This window comes from Lepus europaeus, chromosome 2 (genome assembly GCF_033115175.1).
Source record: "Lepus europaeus isolate LE1 chromosome 2, mLepTim1.pri, whole genome shotgun sequence".
Lineage (NCBI taxonomy): Eukaryota > Metazoa > Chordata > Mammalia > Lagomorpha > Leporidae > Lepus > Lepus europaeus.
In genome coordinates this window covers 163,388,470-163,410,364 of record NC_084828.1, presented here as the reverse complement: position 1 = coordinate 163,410,364, position 21,895 = coordinate 163,388,470, and the positions used below count along the sequence as shown (strand labels likewise).

The 21,895-nt window shown below is 42.2% G+C and overlaps 1 protein-coding gene across 5 annotated transcripts in view; it reads left to right on the top strand.

Moving 5' to 3' along the window:
- Positions 1–21,895, top strand: part of NEK10 (NIMA related kinase 10) — a 368,558-nt gene that overhangs the window by 325,886 nt on the left and 20,777 nt on the right. For all 5 annotated transcript variants that reach the window (XM_062179356.1, XM_062179349.1, XM_062179342.1 and 2 more), the window contains one exon: positions 10,678–10,778. In XM_062179356.1, coding sequence (XP_062035340.1) covers positions 10,678–10,778 — 101 coding nt within the window. The remainder of the gene's footprint in view (positions 1–10,677; positions 10,779–21,895) is intronic.

The following is a 21,895-nucleotide window of genomic DNA, read 5'->3' as shown; positions in this document are numbered from 1 at the left end:
TATTTACTAATAAAAGTTAAAAAAAAACAAAAAACAAATAAATAAGTATCTTTAAAAAGATATTTTTGTCAATTGAATCTTCAAAAGCATAGGCAGAGTGTCATGTTAAAAAGGAGGCCTTTTTAAGAAGAAAAGCAGAGGCCAGCTCTGTGGCACAGTAGACGAAGCCTCCACCTGTGATGCTGGCATCCCATACAGGTGCTGGTTTGTGTCTTGGCTGCTCCTCTTCAGATACAGCTCCATGATTATGCCCTAGGAAAGCAGTGGAAGATGGCCCAAGTGTTTGGGTCCCATGTTGTAGACCCAGAAGAAGCTCCTGACTCATGGCTTCAGACCAGCTCAGCTCTGACCATTGTGGCCATTTGGGTAGTGAACCAGCAGATAAAAGACCTCTCTCGGTCCCTCTCTCTATCTGTTACTCTCTCAAATGAATAAATAAAATCTTTAAAAAGAAGATGATAAAGAAAAACAGTCTTTCAAGCCCGCATGGTGGTGGAGACAACACAGCTCCCTTGGGACTCTTTTGTAAGGGGACTAATCCCTTTCATGACGGTTCTCCTCCCTGACCTCTCCAAAGGCATTGCTTCCTCATACAGTATTCTTGGAGACGTGGGGGCAAGATTTCAACATGTGAATTTTGTAGGGACAGAAGCCCTCAGTTTCCTCATCTGTAAAAAAGGGATAAACACAGCCACCTTTCAGAATGATTGCATGGGTTACCTGATACTGAATGTGTAGAACTCTTCAGTATCTCACCCAAGTGCATACTAAGAAAGCACCACTGTTCTTCCCAGACCTTCCCACCAAACCTTCCGAGCAAAGAAAGCTTTTCAGTGTTATTCACACAGCAGAGTAAGCTAGCACATATTAAAACTATTTTTTGATTTTTCGTATTTTTAAGTGTGGCTTATTTCGTGAAGTATAATGGCTTCCAGTTGCATCCATTTTGTTACAAATGACAGGATTTCATTTTTTACAGCTGAGTAGTATTCTGTAGTGTATACATATACATATACATATATATATATACATATACACACATACCATATATATATATATATATATATATATATATATACCATGATTTCTTTATCTAGTCATCAGTTGATCGACATCTGGGTTGATTCCATATCTTCACTATTGTGAACTTAGCTGCAATAAACATGGGGGTACAGATCATTCTTTCATATGCTAATTTCTTTTCATTTGGGTAAATTCCCAGGAGAGGGATTGCTGGGTCATATGGTAGATCTATTTTTATATTTCTGAGATATCTCTGTACTGTCTTCCATAATGGCTGCACTAGTTTACATTCCCAACAACAGTGGATTAGGGTACTTTTCCCCCCACAACCTCACCAGCATTTATTTTTTGTTGATTTCTGTATGAGAGCCATTCTAACTGAAGTGAAACCTTGTTGTGGTTTTCATTTGCATTTCCCCAATGACGTGTGATCCTGATCATTTGTGTGTGTGTGTGTGTGTCTGTTAGCCATTTGAATTCCCTCTTTTGAAAAATGGCTGTTCAACTCTTTTGCTCAGTTCTTAGCTCGATTGTTTTGTTGTTGAATTTCTTGAGCTCTTTATAGATATTGGTCTATAGGTCTCATTCTCTGTTGTCTTTTTCTGGTTTAGGAATTAAGGTGATGCTGACTTCATAGAAGGAGTTTGGGAGGATTTCCTACTGATCAATTGTTTTGAATAGCTTGAGAAGAAATAGAATTAGTTCTTTTTTAAATGTCTGGTGGAATTCAGTAGTGAAACCATCCAATCCTGAGCTTTTCTTTGTTGGGAGGGTCTTTATTACTGATTCAGTCTCCATCTTGGTTATTGGTCTGTTTAGGTTTTATATGTTTATGTGACTCAATTTTGGTGGATTGTATGTATACAGGAATCTGTCCATTTCTTCTAGGTTTCCTGATTCGTTGGCATACAGCTCTTTGTAGTACTTCCTGATGATTTTTTTATGTGGTATCTGTTGTTAGGTTTCCTTTGTCATCTCTGAGTTGTTTCTTCACCCTCTTTTTTTTATTTTTGGTTAGTTGGGCCAATGGTGTGTCGATTTTATTTTCTCCAAAAAAACAGCTCTTCATTTCACTGATCTTTTGAATTTTTTGTTTCAATTTTATTTCTTCTCTAATTTTAATTATTTCTTCCCTCCTACTAATTTGGGGTTTATTTTTGTTGTTTTTCTAGGTCCTTGAGATGCTTTGATAGCTCATTAATTTGGTACTTTCCCAATTTCTTGAAGTAGACTCTAATTGCTGTAAACTTTCCTCTTAACACTGCTTTTGCTGTACCCCATAAGTTTTAATATATTATATTGTCATCTTCATTTGTTTCCAGAATTATTACTATTGTATTGGAAGCTGTTACTCCCTTTAGATCTGTGAATACTTCTTTTAAATAGCCAGGTACTCTGTAATTGAGTGCATAGGCATTTATTTTAATCATGTCTTCCTGTTGAATATTCCCTTAATCATTACACAGTGCCCTTCCTTGTCCCTTTTAGAAATTTTTTGTGTTAAAGTCTATTGTTTTTATATTAGGATGGTTACACATGCTCTTTTCTGGTTTCCCTTAGCATGGAATATCTTTTTACATCCTTTCACTTTCAGTCTGCATGTTTCTTTGTGGGTGAGATATGTTTCTTGCAGACAGCAGATAGATGGGTTTTGTTTTTCAATCTATTCAGCCAGTCTCTATATTTTAACTGGAGAGTTGAACCATTTACATTCAAGGTTGTTATTTGTAAGTAATGACTTGGCTCTACCATTTTTTTTGTAAATATTCCTGTTGTTTACTTTGGTTTTCCTTTGTACTTTTACTGGGAGATGTTCTGCCTTCACCTTCTTTCATAGTGAAGACCATGTTTCTGTGTGTAGCACATCCTTAAGCATTGTTTTTAAGTCTGGATGAATGGTGACAAATTCTTTCAGTTTCTGTTTGTCATGGAAAGTCTTTATCTCACCTTGATTCATAGATGACAGCTTTACAGAATACAGTATTCTTAGATGACAGTTTTCGTCTCTTCATACTTGGAATATATCTCACCATTCTCTCCTAATATGTACAGACATGAAAGCATTACATTGTTCCCCATAAGCCAGGAGCTTCTTCCAGGTCTCCCATGTGGGTGCAGAGGCCCAAACACTTGGACCAACTTTCACTGCTTTCCCAGGCCATAGCAGAAAACTGGATCATAAGAGGAGCAGCTTGGACATGTACCAACACCCATATGGGATGCCGGTGCGGCAGATGGAAGCTTAGCCCACTATGCCACAGCACTGGCCCCCACATTCATACTTTTTTTTTTTTTAACAGATTTAGAGAGAGAGACAGAGAGAAAGGTCTTCCTTCCGTTGGTTCACTCCCCAAATGGCTGCTCCGGCTGGCACTGCACCAATCTAAAGCCAGGAGCAAGGTGCTTCCTCATGGTCTCCCATGCGGGTGCAGGGCCCAAGCACTTGGGCCATCCTCCACTGCCTTCTCGGGCCACAGCAGAGAGCTGGACTGGAAGAGGAGCAACCGGGACTAGAACCCAGTGCCCATATGGGATGCTGGTGCCGCAGATGGAGGATTAACCTAGTGAGCCACGGCACCAGCCCCTCCCCCCCCCCATTCATTCTTAAATGAGAGCTTTGCAAGGTACAGTATTCTGGGTTGACAAATTTTTTTCTCTTATGACTTGAAATATATCTTTCATTCTCTCCTAGCCTATAGGGTTTCAGATGCGAAGTCAGCTGTGAGTCTTATTGGAGATCCTCTGAAAGTAATCTTGCGTTTCTCTCATGCCCATTTTAGAATCTTTTCTTTATGTTTTACTGTCGAGAGTTTGAGTACAATGTGCCATGGTGAAGCTCTTTTCTGGTCGGATCTATAATGTGTTCATGCTTTGTGTAGACGTCCCTTTCTTTCTCCAAATTAGGGAAGCTTTCTGTAATTATTTCACTGAATAGGCTTTCTAATCCATTCTCTCTTTCCACACCTTCAGGAACTCCTAAGACTCGGATGTTGGGTCATTTGATATTATCCCGTAAATCTCCAAAACCATTTTTATTTTTTCCAATTTCTTCTTTCTTTTTTGCTGTTACTGAGATATTTCCAAGGATTTGTTTTCTAGTTCAGCTATTCTTTCTTCTTCCTAACAAAGTCTGTTGTTAAGGCTTTCCACTGTATTTTTTATTTGACATACTGATTTTCATTTCTAAAATTTCATTTTTATTTCTCTTTAAAAAATCTCAATTTCCTGGGAAAATTTTTCATTCATGCCATGTATGGATTTCTTGAACTCATGACTTTGCTTTTGATTGCTTCTGGGTAATCCTATGATTAATGCTTTGAATTCCACTTCAGGCATTTCATCAATCTTTTAGTTGTCTTGTATTGAAGGGTTGTGTTCCTTTCAGGTGGGGTCATATTGTTTTCTTTATTCTTGTTTCTTGAATTTCTGCATTTATTGTTAGGCATTTGTTGTTTTTTTCCTCTGATGGCTTTTATCATTGATCCTTGCCTCTGTGGCTTAGTGGAGTGTCTGTTCTTTCCGTGAATACCCAGAAGCGTGCGCTGGGTGTGGCCAGGGGGCTCTGGTCAGTTCTCTAGGGTGGGGCAAGTATCCAGGGGAATACCCTTGTTGGGCATGGTAGATTTCTTGTTATCAGAAAGGAGGGTATGATCGCCTCTGTTGGTGTAATCACATCCTTACCTCCCTTCTTCCAAAGTGATGAATGCCCAGGTCTTAGCCCACAGTGGGTGCAATACTCATCTGTGGTGCTGAATGAATCACACAAAGGACTGTGCAGTCCTCGGTTTGAACATGGATCCCATGGCAATGACCCACCCGAGGCAATTAGGGAGCTCTGAGCATGTGGAACCCCACACAGTGATTTCCAGGAGACCTGGCTATATCCTATGCCTTCTTGTGCAGTCACAGTGTTCCTATAGTTTCAACACACAGGGCTTCCACAGTCATGGGGTGTAGATGATCCACTCTGCCCTGCTAGCCTGTCCCTTCCATGGAGAGGCCGATATTTTGAGAGAGTGGCCTGTGGATGCTCTACGTAGGCAGTTTGAGTCCCGGAGACTGTGATATGTTGCGGCTGGGGGTACCTCATAGTCCTATGTGGTGCCCAGCCCCCCGTCAATCCTCCCAGCCAGACTCAAAGTCAATGGGGAATGTGGATTTTTCCCTCTGATAATATCCCTGGATCACACATGTGCACAAGAGCCACTGCCCACAGCCTCTACTTGTTTCACAATGGTGCCATCTCCCTGCTTGTTGCAGGGCATGCACAAGAGCCTCTGCAGCCAGTGCTTATGTCAGAATGGCTCCTTCTCCTTGTCAGTTGCAGGGTGTATGCACCCGAGCTGCTGCCACTCTATTGCTGTCAAGATGGCATCTTGTCCCTGCCTTTGCTGGGTGCGTATCCAAGAGCTGCCGCAATTGCTACTTATGTCCAAAATGGCACCTACCCTCTCTCAGCCAGTTGCCAGGCACTGTTGTAGAGGGGGATATGAGGAGAAAGAAACATGCCCCCCTTTTATTGCTTGGTTAGCAAGGCACCCTGTCTCCCTCAGGGCTCCACGCTGGACTCAAAGACAGTGTAGCCTTCCAGGCTTTCCCTCTGGCCAGATCAGCAGTGGCACAGACTGCTGCAGTCTGATCTGACCTTGCTCTCTGAAGATGGCACTTCCTCTGGCTCTGGACTGATGGGCTCATGTGTCCATGCTCGTGGCTGCGTGTCTGCACCTTGCATCCAGGTCCACAGTGTCCCTCTTCCTTCCGTAGAATCTCTCTAACTCCCCTGAGAATGCACTTTCTCCACTTTTTAAAAAAGTATTTTTCCCTGAGCCTAGAGCAGTATGCCCTTTCCATATTCTGTCATCTTGGAACCCACCCAAATATTCTAGTATTTTAAACTTGAATTAAATTTTAAGGAGACAGCATATCACATATATTTTTGCAGTAGGGAATGTCACATAGATGTGAATCATGGACATATTATATGTGACTGACAACACACATGAACTGTGGTAAGCCTTCTTGATGTCTTTTTAAGGTTAAATGAGTTTAATGTAAATTTTCTGATGATAGAATTGTCAATGCAAATATTTGCTGTGTTTTTGTGAATAATTAAGATACATAATATTTTTATTGAGCTAATCTGAAAGACTTATTGAGAGAGAATGCTTTAAAATGAGATAAAATATTATGGGCTGACATTTTGCCATGGACTTGGTAGTGATTGACCTTTAAATGAAGAATTAAAAAGATATTTATTTGGATTTTCAACATTTTTGTTTTCCTAAAATTATTAAGGGTTAGATATAATGTACATTTTGGGGTGTGAGAATATAAAACAATTGTGAGAACTTAGGTAGAAAATGAGGAATTATGGCTCTTATACTTGGGTTGTCCAGGAAATCAAGAGTTTGTACGTGGTGTAGCCAGACTCCTCCGACACCTTTCCCAATCTCAAGCTTCTTTTGTCTTCCCAAACTGAACTCATGAAAAGTTGAGTGGTCCTGCCAGAGCACCCAGCAACTGAAGATGTCGCAGCTTGCCATGCTGCAGTGGCAGCAGACTCCTGAGAGACTGGCGGTACCTGAGACTAAGCTCGCTTTAGTCTAGGTGATGGGGTATGGAATACCCTTCACGTGGATGAGAAGTGACAGATCAGGTGAAAATACTTCCATCATGTGAAATGCAATAGAAGGGCTGGTATTCAATGTATGTGAAGAGTGTTTACATCAAGAAAAAGGAAACAAAGGATAAAAGCAATAAATTAACCAAAGAGATACACTTGTATTCAAATAAATAGGTACACTAGCATTCAAATAATTTCAGAATAGAAAATAACATTAGATTGCCCAAATTGGAAAAGTTTGATAATACATAGTGCTGATCAAGTTGTAGAAAAATGAATTCTCTTCTGGTCAGAGTGTTCACATGATTCAGCTATTTTGAAATATATTTGTTACAGTAGGAAATGTGTATATCCTAGGGCCCAGCTATTTCTTTTTTTAAAACTTTTATTTAATGAATATAAATTTCCAATGTACAGCTTATGGATTACAATGGCTTCCCCCTCCAATAACTTCCCTCCCACCCGCAACCCTCCCCTCTTCCACCCCCTCTCCCCTTCCATTCACATCAAGATTCATTTTCAATTCTCTTTATATACAGAAGATCAATTTAGTATATATTAAGTAAAGATTTCAACAGTTTGCACCCATATAGAAACATAAAGTGAAACATACTGTTTGAGTACTAGTTATAGCATTAAATCACAATGTACAGCACATTAAGGACAGAGATCCTACATGAGGAGCAAGTGCACAGTGACTCCTGTTGTTGACCCAACAAATTGACACTCTAGTTTATGGCGCTAGTAACCACCCTAGGCTCTCGTCATGAGTTGCCAAGGCTATGGAAACCTTCCAAGTTCACCGACTCTGATCATATTTAGACAAGGTCATAAAAGACAGGGTGAGGATAGTAACCAGTGACCCTAAGAGTGGCATTAACCAGGTCTGAACAATGATACAGCATTAAGTGGGGAAGAGGACCATCAGTACACACAGGTTGGGAGTAGAGCCATTGGAGGTAGAGTAGAGGTTATGATTACAAAGGAATGAGGCCCAAGTGCGCTAGACAGGGTCTAGAACAAAGGACAGAGTCATTATTAAAGGAGCTAAGAAAGGTGCTGTCTAAGTTACAATTACGTTTTCTGATTGAGAGGCAAATAGAACCTGACAGAAGGGGCTTGATAATAATCTGTTGGGCTTTAGGCCTTGTAAGTTAAGAGGCCCAGACCTATCTATCTCTTCACATGGAGTACATCCTAAGGGAGGTGTGAACCTCCTAGGGGAAGGCACTCTGTTGACTTTCATTACTTAGCTGGCCTGGGAGGAGAGCTGGCCAGGTAAAGGCAGGTGGCATCTCTAACAAGAAATTTACAGTTCTGCCTGCAATGTTGCTGACCCTACTTGGCCGTCCCCTTAGCTGCAGTGGTCACTTTGGAAGTTGAGGGCCCAGCTATTTCACTTAACCCTGTTTACCTTAAAAGAAGTCTTGTTCATATGTACAAGTAGACACGTACACATAAAAACTCACTGCAGTATCGTTTATAAGAACTTGAGAGCTCACTAGGTATCCATCAAGAGAGTGCTTCAATAAAGCATGGTGCATCCAGAATTTGAGTGCTACCTAGCCATAAAAATAAGCTAAAACTGTGTGTGTTGACAAAAAGGATTTCCATAACATAATAAAAAACACACAAATTGCAAAAACAATTTATATGATGCTACGTATTCCCATTTATTTACAAAGGAAGGGAGAGTGGGAAGGAGGTTTTAGAAGGAAAGAAGGTAGGGAAGGAAGAAAGAGATGACATATTATACATTGCCTGTAATAATAGTTTTCTAAGTTTTTCTGGAAATGGCCTTCAATAAGAAACATATTTTCTGAGCATAATGACTGAGTGGAGTTTTACAATATGCAAGGCATTCTGGAATTTTTTATTTGTTTCAATTCATTCTATTTTTGAAAATGATGCATTAAATTGATTTAAGACTCAACTGTAGGTTGAAAAATCCTTTTCTGAGGCACACAAATATGTATGTAAGTGGATAAAAAAAATGACTGGAAGACAACATACCCTGGAGACATGTCAGGAGAAGTGGCTAGGATGGATGTTGGGTCCAGAGAGCCCCACCTGTGGTACTTAGGTTGTTTTTTGTTTGTTTGTTCATTTATTTTCTTATTTTATAAAAGTCATGTATAATTAAATATTTAAAATTTCATTTTTCTGAGAGTAAATAATAAAAACTATTTTCAAAAGAATTACGGAGTTTGAGAGGATAGTGATCAAAGAATCTAAAGAAAAATAATTTTTAAGTTGCATAATTGATAGTTCAGCAGGCATGCATTCTAGCTAATGCTCTCTGTTTTTGTATTTAGGGCCACAGATGAGCACATGCTTGTGGCAAGGTAGAGTCAATCCTATGCGATATCCCACTCAAAATGTGATCAGAAACCTAGGAACTCTCTGGCATACTGTGAGATTTTAAGTTGTTACCTGTGATTGTTATATTTATAAATCAAAAACATAAAGTAGTTAATGTAAAAACAATTTTAAAAAGCCCTCTACTAGCAGAAAAGGCAACATTAATGTTTCTGCAGCATTACTATCTCCATATTTTGATAAAAGCCTAGACAGGTAAACAAATAGTTGCATTAAAAAGAATTTCTGCAAGGAGTGCCACTGTAGAAAATACAGCCTAGGGATCGTGGCATCCTTGCAAGCTGGAGCAAGCAACTCTACTTCTCTGCTGTTTATTGTATAGCTACAACAGTTCCTTCTGATTTCCCTTTGTGTTTTTACCCCGAGGATAATTTATTAAGTTTCATCTTAATAATCAAATAATTAATGCTGAAGAGAAGTTGGACACAGTGTCCAGGGAAAGTAGGTCCTTTGAATTCCAAATATTTAAAACAACAAATTATTTCTTGTGCTACTCTCAACTAAGGAAAGAGATCCATGAAGATATGCCTTTAAATATTTAAATTCAATTCTCTCAAGCTTTGTATCATAAATGTAAATTTTTTATATCCTTATAATCAAATAAGTAGACTCTTTAAAGCAATCTCATCAAGCTTTCTCTTTTAAATGTTGTAAAAACAAATGTTTATGGTAAAATATGCATATTTTCTCAACATTTAGAATCATTTTCAAAGAATCTTGATTGTTGCTAAAAGAATGATTACACTGAAATTTAATCTCCTATCGGCTCACTGTGGTATGGAGGGAAGAACAGAGGGTGTTGGGAACTTTTTTCCTAAACAGGGAAATCGGCAAGAGCAGTCTTGTAGCAGAAAGTGTGCTGTGGGTTAAGGGCAAGGGGAGGATCACATGCCTCCACATCCCTCAAGTCTCTTTTCCACGATCTACAGTGTGGATCTGCAGGTGAGAGGAGGCAGGGTGGATCTGTGGCTAACCTGGGGATCACGGCCACTCCTTCAAGGAGCTCTATGTTCCTCAAGGTTAAGAAGGACCACTGGTGGCCATGACATACGAAACAGGAAGCAAGACATATGAAATGTGACACCAAGTTAACCTGAAACTATGAAGGTGGTGTGACTTTATGAGAATTTAGTATAAATTGTAAATGTGTCCAATGACTGAGAAAGAAATACAGGTGAAAATGGCAATTTATAATAGACAGGAATTTGAAAGTTACTGGATTCTATCTTAGAGAATTTGTTACTTTGCTCTGTAAGATGGCCTATTTTCAGTATTTGTATTTAATAGTTGTAATAAAATTAGCCTTAAGACATGTTAAGGAAGGCATAATGAATTTAAAATTTAAGAGCACTATAGTCTCTTTACACATCTGAAGTCAGGCTTTTCAGTGGCCACAATATCCAAGTCATTACTGACTCCTGATGGCAGCCCACTCTAATTGCAGGAAAAATATCCAAGTCTGAGAAGTGAAGGGAAGGAATTGTTTGTTCCATATAATAAGATAATGATGTGCTCCAGGGTCTCTACATATTGTCTCATTGTTAGGATGAGAGTCTTTACTTTAAAAAGTGTTCTCAGAATTCTATCCCATTTTCCACTAAACAGCACTTTTGAAAGAGAACCTGACTGACTGTAGGATTTATCCCCCACAGCATCTGCAGGCATCGCTGTATCCCAGAGGAAAGTGCGACAGATCAGTGATCCCATTCAGCAGATACTAATTCAGCTGCACAAAATCATCTACATCACACAGGTCAGTGATCCTGATTCTTATTTTTCTCCCATATTTAAAAAAATATTTTATTTTATTTATTTGAAAGGCAGAGTTTCAGAGAGAGAGAAAGGGAGGGAGGGAGGGGAAGAGAGAGAAACTTCCAATTGCTGGTTCACTCCCTAAATGACCACAACAGCTGGAGCTGGGCCAGTCTAAAGCCAGGCGCTTCTTCTGGGTCTCTGACATGGATGTAGTGGCCCAAGTACTTGGGCCATCTTTTGCTGTTCTCCCGGGCACAGTAATAGAGAGCCAGATTGGAAGTGGAACATTCAGGACTCTAACTGGTGCCTGTATGTGATGCTGGTGTCACGGGCAGCAGCTTTACCCACTATACCACAACACCAGCCCCTTCCCTTCCACATCAAATGCAGGTTGTGGTGCTGATATTGCTGAGGAACTAAGTGGGACTGTCAAATTTGTGGAGTGAATACTTGTTATCCTTTCCTACTACGCATGTGAACACACCCTGGCTTCACAGCAAAGCTGGGAAAGCAGTAGAATTAAAAACAAACATGTCAGATTTTCTCCTAGGCTATTTTCTCACCGTTGATGCCCAACCAAAAATAGACCTCAGCACAAACGTCCCTCAGTGCATGGGTACAATTGGGGACAGGGCTGAGCTGCTTTTTCGATAAGCAGCTTTAATAGTGCTCACCCATTAATCCTGAGGATGACGAGTTAAAACCAGGACCTCTCAGAGCAGCGAAAGCCAAAACCACAAACAATCCAGGATTGTTGAGACTTCCTAGATGTAAACCTCAATGACTCATGGAGTGCCAAGCAGTGCTAAAATGTAGCCACTAACTATCAAGAGAAATCTGTCTAGTAATAACCAACTTGAATGTTCGTTCACAAACTTACATGCTGTTATAAAAAGAAGAAATTTCTATAGACAAAGTGCAGACATTTGAACAGAAAGTCGTATTTTTGAAGTTTAAGTCATATTCCTGTGCCTTATGCAACTTATTTATTCACTTACACCTTTGACGTGCAATTATTTAGTGCCTGCTTGTGTCGGACTCTATTTGAGGCACTTGAGACTATCAGTTACAAAACAGAGACACATTCTATCACCCTGAGATTCAAAGAGCCAATGTGGGGATGCCGTCCATTGCTAGTTAGGGCAATTTCAATGACCCATTCAGGCAATACAGACAAATACCATAGGTCAAGGGCAGCTGGGACCATTGTAGATCAAACTTGGGCTAATACTCCAGTCTGACTACCCTCTCAACCAAAACATTTTGATTGGTACACACAATGACTTTCTGAGACTAGGAATCATCATCTGTTTATAGCCAGTGTCTAATATTCCCAGAAAGCCTGGGTATTTCCCTTAACCCCAGTGGACCCCTAGGAAATGACTGCAAGTCTCTCTTGGGGAAGTCCTGGAGGAAAATGTGTGGTGTGTTTACAGAGCAGTGTTTCTGGGCCCTTCCTCAAGGGGCCATAGCTTTCTTATTAATCAGGGATCTTTGGGTCTGTGAATTGACTGAGGTATGGGAATGAGTGAGTCTGTGACTTACCACCCTGGCAATGACAACACCATTCAGGCTTGTGTCTACTAGACTCAGACATTTCTTTTTGGTTGTGCAGATCAAGGGATATTCTAGAAGGATGACCATCAATTTCCTTTCCAGAAACACTGAAAGATCTCTGTGGGCCAGGGCATTCTGATTGACACAGTACATCCCTGCTGCCTTTATCGTAAATGCCCCCAACTTGCCACTGGTGGTCGGTGCTGTCCCTTGTCCACTGCTGATTTGGTTCTTCAGTGTTGTAGTGACCTAAAAAGCCTTTCAAGGGTGCTGGTGCACCCCTCTTCAAGGCACTCCTCCAAGCCTCACTGAAAGGAGTGGCTTCTGTGTGTTCTTGCCAAATGTGGCTATGGAGCTGGTACACAGGGAATGCATGATAAATTCACCCATTCTCATCAGCCTTTGAATTCCCTCCTCAACATGCCATAGAATCTCTTGCATTTTAACCTCACTGCACACAGGCCACTGCTGATTAAACACTTCAGCCAACCAATCACTTAATCTACCATGTCAACTTGTACAAACCAACACATTGAATCTGGAATCTCTAGTTTATGTGCCCATACTGATGAATTTAGTCTCTCTCTCTCTCTCTCTTTTTTTTTTTTTTTTTGACAGGCAGAGTGGACAGTGAGAGAGAGAGAGAGAGAGAGAAAGGTCTACCTTTTCCGTTGGTTCACCCTCCAATGGCCACTGCGGCCGTGCACCATGCTGATCCAAAGCCAGGAGCCAGGTGCTTCTCCTGGTCTCCCATGCGGGTGCAGGGCCCAATCACTTGGGCCATCCTCCATTGCACTCCCGGGCCACAGCAGAGAGCTGGACAGGAAAAGGAGCAACCGGGACAGAATCCAGTGCCCTAACTGGGACTAGAACCCGGTGTGCCGGCACCACAGGCAGAGGATTAGCCTATTGAGCCATGGCACCAGCTGAATTTAGTCTTATCTAGTGATGTATTTCACACTTCCTGGCCTAATATCCTTAGGATCCCTTTCATGGGTATGTTTTCTGGGTTGTTGCTGATATTTCATAGCAAAATCTTACATTTCTTTTGGTGTACAAACTACATCCTGCTGGGTCGTAGTGTACAGTTCTTGCCTTGGATCATGAGAAATGATTCCAGTTACGGATTTGATCCTAATTGTGGTTATTATGATGAATGAGCATCTTCTTGAAGATATTTGTCCCAGTTGAGGTTATCATTGAATTTTAAGCAAATGGAAGCTTGCCTTGTCTGACAGAGCATGATAAGCTCCTACCACCAACAAGGAAAGCTCAGAAAGGCTTGGGCTTCAAGATTGTCAGTTTTATATGGCTCACAAGTTGTTCCTAATCCGAGTTTTAGGACCCTTTTCTTTCCCCTGACTTTCACACGAGAAACTTGTTGAAATGTGAGTTTGCTGAAACTGATGATTTAGTAACTTACCCAATTACATTTTGGAACTGATTATCAGCTCCGTCAGTGTTGTGGCAGCATAAAGTAGCCCAAAACTGCTTCCATGGCTGACATGGGCTCTTCCCGGGCTTCAGATCAGGACTTGAGCTGAGAGGTCAGGGACCCAGTCTTGTCACTGCCATCTGTGCGTGCTCCAGCTCAGACAGAAGAATCCCTCCAGCCCACAGTCCTGTGGGCTGCTTCACTGCCCAGTAGTCAAGTGCAGCCGCCATTTGGCCTTCAGTTTCCCCTTCATGCAGGTGACAGCCTGATGAGCCTTGACGCCACTGCATGCCATGCATTACTGGGGTTCCATGCGCTGCTGGCAAAAAGCCCCAACCAAACAAAACGCAGCTCTGGGCTGTGTTCCTGTAGCACAATCAAACCGATTCCCAAATCGTACCCATGAAGGACCCATATCCTGGTACATATCTATATCAGTGAGAGTCCAGTCAGGAATCACAATGATGTCAACAAGGAAAGTCTAATAAGAAAAAAAAAAACAAACTGTAAATAGGGTTTTGCCTCCAAAAAAGGAAAGAGAAATTTAAAGAATATAAGAAGAGCTGATAGGAAAGGGATTACTTCCAGCCGGGACAGAGCCCCCAGGAAAAGAGCAAATAACAAGAACCAATGACATACAGAAGTGATCTCTTGCCCTGGGCTGAGGCGCGGAAGTCCCCGGAAACTCAAAGAAACTAAAGGGCTGTGCTGGTGCAAGGAAGTGAAGCCTCACTCTGCGGCACCGGAGCGAGCTCTCAGGTGAGGTACCTTGAGGTGCAGTACTGCGTGCTGGAATCCGCTGGGTGTCGGCCGAGGGGCTGGTATGCTGGGAAGCACTAGGGGAGGCCACCTCAGGGAAGTTGACTCCATGGAACTCTCTGAAAGCTGCTACAGGGCTGGAGCCACTGAGTCCAGCTGGGGGGCCAGCCACTAGGGATTGACAGATGCTAACTTACACTTTAGTGAGCTCAGCAGGACAGCAGCTTCCCTGAACCCACAGACAGGTTCTGTCTTCTACCAAGTGTCCCTCCACTGCCCTCTACTGGCAGAGCTCAGCATCATGCCTACTGGCCAAGGACAGAGGTTCCCAAAACCCTCAGGCCCACATGATGTGGACCAGGCAAGGAGCTCTCTTCTCTGGTGCCCCCACTTCTGAGTTCTCGCTGCTCCCCCTTTCACTTCTCCTCCCAACCTGGGGAATCTTTATTAAGCCTGGGTAGAACAGCCTGGCTCTTATCAAGTTTTATACCAAATCTGGTATTCTTTTCAATCACCTTGAGGGCTGCCTTTTCAGATGCAAGAATCCAGAACTGATTAGTCCTCTCTGTTTTCTGCCTTCAATCTTTCTCTTAGGCAGGCACACAGAACTGTCTGATTAAATGAAAGAAGGTGAGGGGAAAATATGGAGAGTGGATTTGGTTAATAAATCAGAATGCAATATGTCCTGTCTATATCGAGTAAAGACATTCTTTTTAAAAACTCATTTCAATTTAAATAGAGAAATATGAGAAAACATTCTTCACTTTAGTGTTATTGAAATAGACTTAAACAGCTTTTTTGTTGCCTTAACTATACATATGTATTTTAAAATGATTTATTTATTTATTTATTTGAAAGAGAGACAGAGAGAGAGAGAGAGAGAGACAGAGAGATTTTCCATTTGTTGGTTTCACTGTCCCCAAATGGCCACAACAGGCAGGGCTGGGCCAGGCTGAAGCAAGAAACCTGGAGCTCCATCTGATTTCCCACAAGAGTGGCAAGGACCCAAGCACTTGGGTCATCTTCCACTGCTTTCCCAGGTACCTGAGCAGGGAGCTGGATTGGAAACAGAACTGCTAGGGCTTGAGCCAGCACTCTGATATGGGATGCTGTGGTTACAAGTGGCAGTTTAACCTGATATACCACAATACTGGCCCCACTATTAACTATTAAATTAAAAAAAATACCATGTGAAATTTAAGTGGCATTTCCATATACTTGTTTTTGCTAATTTTTATGTACTAAAGCACTTTTTAATGGATGTATTTCATTTCTTTTTGGATTTCAAAGTATTATAGAGCAATAATGAAATCATTATAAATACCTTCTTATTATATTCTTCGGCTGCTAGGGTAACAAATGACTTAATACTTTATGGCAATTTGGCATTCCTTGCTACAAATTTAGATATAACCATTGTGATTTTTAAGATGTTTTCAGAATACTGGAAGTCTATGACATTGCATGTAGTGAGAAATGATTCTCCTCTGGGGAATTTTAACTTAAAATGCTAAACAACGTCAAAACGTTTCAAATAAAGGTGGGAAATGCAAGTGCAAACATTGAACTAGTAGATTTGCTATAGATCAAAGACAAAATTGAGATCTGCTTTTTCTGGTGCTAATCGCAAAGGGAACACTGCCTCCTGAACCATCCAAATCTTTGTTGTCACATACTAGTCAGACTCACACACTGACCCTTGGTGACTACACTGAACTGCAGAGCCAGGCACCTCCTGACAAAACCTCTTCCGCTTGGCTGATGGTGGCCTTTGCTGTCCAGTTTCCATGAAGATAGATCTGCGAAGATCATCTAAAAGTGACAATGTTAAAAGGCAGAAGGTCAAAATCCTTGCCCTTCCATCCTAGACTTGACATCTGTTTCCGTCATAGCCAAAGTGGCCATCTTCAGATCAGCAAGCTAAGAATGAAACCAGTGGCTCGTTTCCGTTGCTGGAAACCAAAGTCTATCTTTGAGTACACAAGGTAACTAGGGCGCCTGTGTTACATTTGAGTGTCTTTGTGCATCATTGCTTAAGTAAGACCTGTCCAGCCAAATCAAGCTTTGGATTTAACCCCTGTACTATGTTTTTATTGTTCTGTTAAAGAAGTGTTTTGACCAAAAAAGAATCAACATATAGCCACTTTTAAACATTAAGCACCTGTTTCCTGGAGAACAGACAGGCAATTTGATGGAGCTGTTTTGGACTACGCATCTTCATAGCCACAATTGTTGGCCAGTGTACAGCATCACAGGTGGTTGAAGGCATCAATGGGCTGTCCTCACATGAACATGATATTTCAGGATACATGTACTGGATAAAAATACACTGTTTTCCCTGCAGTAGTAATGGATTAGAACAGCCCCATCCATATACCCGCATCTGGGTCTACTGGTTGCCAGAGGCAAGGGAGACAGAAATGAAACAGAATAAGAAGTTAGGGTAGAGCCGGCGCCGTGGCTCACTTGGCTAATTCTCCATCTGCGGTGCTGGGTTCTAGTTCCGGTTGCTCCTCTTCCAGTCCAGCTCTCTGCTGTGGCCCCGGGAGTGCAGTGGAAGATGGCCCGAGTGCTTGGGCCCGTGCACCCGCATGGGAGACCAGGAGGAGGCACCTGGCTCCTGGCTTCGGATCAGTGCAGCGACAGCTGTAGCGGCCATTTGGGGAGTGAACCAATGGAAGGAAGATCTTTCTCTCTGTCTTTCTCACTGTCTATAACTCTACCTGTCAAATAAAAAAAAATTTTAAAAAGAAAGAAGTTAGGGTAAAGCTGTGTTTCTCATGTTTTCAGGGTATGTAAATTATAAGTGAAATATAACATTTGTGTATTTATTCTGATGATAATAATTGAACTTTTTGTTTTAGCACTTAGGGAAATCTCTTAATATCAAAACACCTTTTTAAAAAATAGACTAAGGTAAGGGCTGGCGTTGTGACATACTAGGCTAAGCCTCCACCTGCAGCGCCAGCATCTGGTGTGGGAGCTGGTTTGTGTCCTGGCTGCTCCTCTTCCAATCCAGCTCTCTGCTAATGGCCTGGAGAGCAATTGAAGATGGGCCAAGTGCTTGGGCCCCTGCACTCGCATGGGAGACCCTGAAGAAGCTCTTGGCTCCTGGCTCCTGGCTTCAGATTGGCCCAGCTCTGGCCATTGCAGCCATCTGGGGAGTGAACCAGCAGATGGAAGACCTCTCTCTGTCTCTCCCTCTCTCTGTCTGTAACTCTACCTCTCAAATAAATGAATAAATAAATAATCTAAAAAATAAACTAAGATAGTAATTTAAGTCACAAGGTATTAAACAGAGTCCTAGCAACTGATGGTCTGTTGAAGTATTCTTGGAGATACTGGAGAGTCTAGATCTTTAGGAAGAATCTGTAGACTATTTCAGTCTGGGAAAACCTTGAGTAAGGCATGCAGGTCAGATGTCACGTTCTTTCTTCTGTTACTTTGTAGAAAGAAACACAAACCCCCACAACTTTTGGGTGTGTGACTTTGAAGCAGTCATTTGGAATCCGTTTCTTCAACAGTAAAATGGTGACAGGGGATGGGGCTATGCCATAAACCACAGCATGTGAAAATGAAAAAGTCTATGCCACAGTAATGCCAGTGGTGGTGGTGTTTGCTCAAGGATAATGGCTGTGTTAGAGATCTTACTACCGCAGAAAGTATCCTTGTATATCACAGCATGTCTTTAAGCTCTGATTTCCTTACCTATAAGAAATAGGTACATACCTGTATCATGAGTTTGTTGTGGTAAAAAATTGAAGGGAGGGCCGGCGCCGTGGCTCACTAGGCTAATCCTCCGCCTCGCGGCGCCGGCACACCGGGTTCTAGTCCCGGTCGGGGCACCGATCCTGTCCCAGTTGCCCCTCTTCCAGGCCAGCTCTCTGCTGTGGCCAGGGAGTGCAGTGGAGGATGGCTCAAGTGCTTGGGCCCTGCACCCCATGGGAGACCAGGAGAAGCACCTGGCTCCTGCCATCGGAACAGCGCGGTGCGCCGGCCGCAGCGCGCCTACCGCGGCGGCCATTGGAGGGTGAACCAACAGCAAAAGGAAGACCTTTCTCTCTGTCTCTCTCTCACTGTCCACTCTGCCTGTAAAAAAAAAAAAAAATTGAAGGGAGATAATACACATAACAAGAGTAATTGTGGTGCCCAGCAATGTGAATCATGGGTGTTATATTTCATTCTTAATAGTATTGTCCATATATATGTATATATATATATATGATATTTACATTATCTGCAATTGAATTATGCATGAGTCATCATTGTGATTAACATTTTAAATTCTTGCATGAAAGCTTTATAGATGGGGCGCTCTGTAGTGAGGATATCTCCAGTGAGATACTATACCTTTCTTTTTTTTAAAAAAAAAGTTTTATTTAGTTATTTGAAAAGTAGAGTTATGAGGGGGACAGGAAGAAGGAGAGACTAAGATTTTCCATCCATTGATTCACTCCCTAAATGGCTGCAACAACCCGGGTTGGGCCAGACTGAAGTCAAGAGCCAGGAGCTTTATCTGGGCATCCCACATGGATCACAGGGGTCCAAGTACTTGGGTCATCTTCTGCTGCTTTCCCAGGTGCATTAGCAGGGAGTTGGCTTGGAAGTGGAGCAGCTGGGGCTTGAATCGGCACTCATGTTGGATGCTGGCATTGCAAGCAGTGGCTTAACCTGCTATGCCACAATGCCAGCTCCACTGTAGCTTTCTAATACTGCCCTGTAAATGAATCTGAAGTTGACCGAATGTGAACTTGCTCACATGAGTTTTCATGAGGAACAATAAATGCAATCTAAGTCGACTGGAAGCTCATCATGTTAAATTCATAGTCAGAATTTTCAGAATGTCTGCATTAGCATCTGGGACTGATAGCTCCCAGTACTGGACCAAGTCTCTTTTGCAGGAACTATGAGCCCACAAGCACTTCACACTTTCCAAACTTTGTTGTGGCAGACAAGGCTGCCTTTCCTTCTGAGGGCCCAGGGTGCAGTCCTATATGCAGCAACTGTACTGTCCTGGAACAGCACTGCCCCCTGCTGTTTGATGTGGGGAAGTGGCAACTTCTGGTGCACACCAATAGGGATTTCTCAAACCCAGAGGTCTCCAGACACTTTTCCCATCTTCCCACCACTCCAACCCATCACCTTGCCAGAAAAGTATGCACATCTCTGCCCTTCATTGTCTCTTTCTCCTCCAAGTTAAATTCACTCCACTTCAGCTATTCTCTCACATACACAAATGTCATTTATACTCATTTCCCTTCTCTTTCAACTATTTGTTAACTAGTGCTGAGAAATCTTTCTGTCTCTCTACCCCTTTACCCTTTCTCTCCCTGTTGCTTCCTCCCCTCCATACATCTTTTTTTGAAAGATTTATTTATTTATTTGAAAGTCAGAGTTCCACAGAGAGAGAGAAGGAGAGAGAGAGAGAGAGAGAGAGAGAGAGAGAGAGAGAGAGAGAGGTCTTCCATCTGCTGGTTCACTCCCCAGTTGGCTGCAAAGGCTGGAGCTGTGCCGATCTGAAGCCAGGAGACAGGAGCTTCTTCTGGGTCTCCCACATGGGTGCAGGGGCCCAAGGATTTGGTCCATCTTCTACTGCTTTCCCAGGCCACAGCAGAGAGCTAGATTAGAAGTAGAGCAGCCGGGACTCAAACCGGCGCCCATATGGGATGCTGGCATTGCAGGTGGCAGCTTTACCCACTATGCCACAGCACTGGCCCACATGCATCTTTTAAAAATAATTTTTAATAAGATTTATTTATTTGAATGGTGGGGTGATGGGGGAGAGATCGAGAGAGAAAGATCTACCATCTGCTGGTATACTTAAATAGATAGAGACAGAGATAGAGATAGAGATGATAGAGAGAGATAGCTTCCATCTGCTGGTTTACTCAGATACAGAGAGAGAGAGAGAGAGAGAGAGAGAGAGAGAGAGAGAGGTCTTCCATCTGCTGATTTACTCCCCCAAAGGCTTCAACACCTGGGTCTGGGCCAGACTGAAGCCAGGAAGCTGGAACTCCATCAAAGTCTTCAATGTGGGCAGCAGAGACACAAGTACTAGGAACATCTTCCATTGCTTTTCTGGGCACACTTACCTGCAACAGGATCAGAAGCCAAGCCGCTAGGACTTGAATAACTGCTGCCACATGGGATGCTGGCATCACAAGCAGTGGTCTAACCCACTGGGTCCCAACCCTGGCCACACTTTGGTTCCTGCTTTCATTCTGTGTGAAGGACAGTAATAACTATGGCTATTTTCTAGGAGTGGAGGTAGAGGAGAGGGAGGGAGGAGTCACATCAGAGGCAAGGAAAAAGGAAGCAATGATATTTACATCAAAAGAGATCAGCAGAGGCTCTTTGCTACCAACCTACATAAGCTTTCAAAGACTACCAAAGGGCAGCAGTTTCTCCAGAGCAGTTGATTGTCTTTTCTCCCTAATTAAGGCTACTTTGATGCAAACACTAGGATTAGAGATGCATTTTTAAAACATTTTTCCAGTTGCATTGTTTTTTCTGTTTTATATAATTACAGTACTTCCTAACGGGCCCTGCATTCTATCATGTTTAGGATCAGGTTTTCTTTGGCTGTGAAATCAGCTGATGTGTGCCCCATAGACGCTGTTTTCGCTCTACTAGGACCTTTTGTTATAGTCCCTTGTTTCATGGAAGTTGAGTGAGTTCATGTCCTTGTATAAGTCAGGATGTGGTCAGTTGTGCTGTGCTAACAGATCCACCCTGAGATCCCTTGGCTTGGTACACCAGAGGCTTACTCATTCACTCAAAGCTGGGCTGGCTAGGTGGTCATGCTCCACCTGGAATAGGTGGACTCCAAGTTTCTGGTGGCAGGGTAAGCCAGAAAGGGAGGAAGCACTCTGGCTTTGAATTGTGTTATTGCTTTTGGCCAAAAATAGTCCCCTGGCACCCTCCCCAGTTTGTAAGGGAGCCTGGAAGATGCAGCAGAAGTGGGATAGTAACAGCTTCTGACACATTCATTTTTCTTTCCACCTGAGCTTGGAATTATAGTCTTTCAGTTTTCAGTCTGGAGAGCACTTGCTACAATAGTTTTCTTTCCACTTAACTACCTGCTTTTTTCTCATCAGTTCCTCCCCATCTCATTTCAAGTTCTCTCCACAATTTAACCAAAAAGAAGCATTATGTTAAGGCCTTATGTAATTCTGACACTATTTATTTTCTGTTATATTTCTCCCAAACCTTGTTTCATCTCCCCGGGGTTTTCAAGATTTGTGATTTCGTTGTAGAACTGCTACCTGCAAAGCACTGCAAATTAGGCTTTTGATATCCTCATTTGCACACAATTACCATAGTTTCTAAGATTCTACAGTGACTTCCTACACTTGATTCCTAAA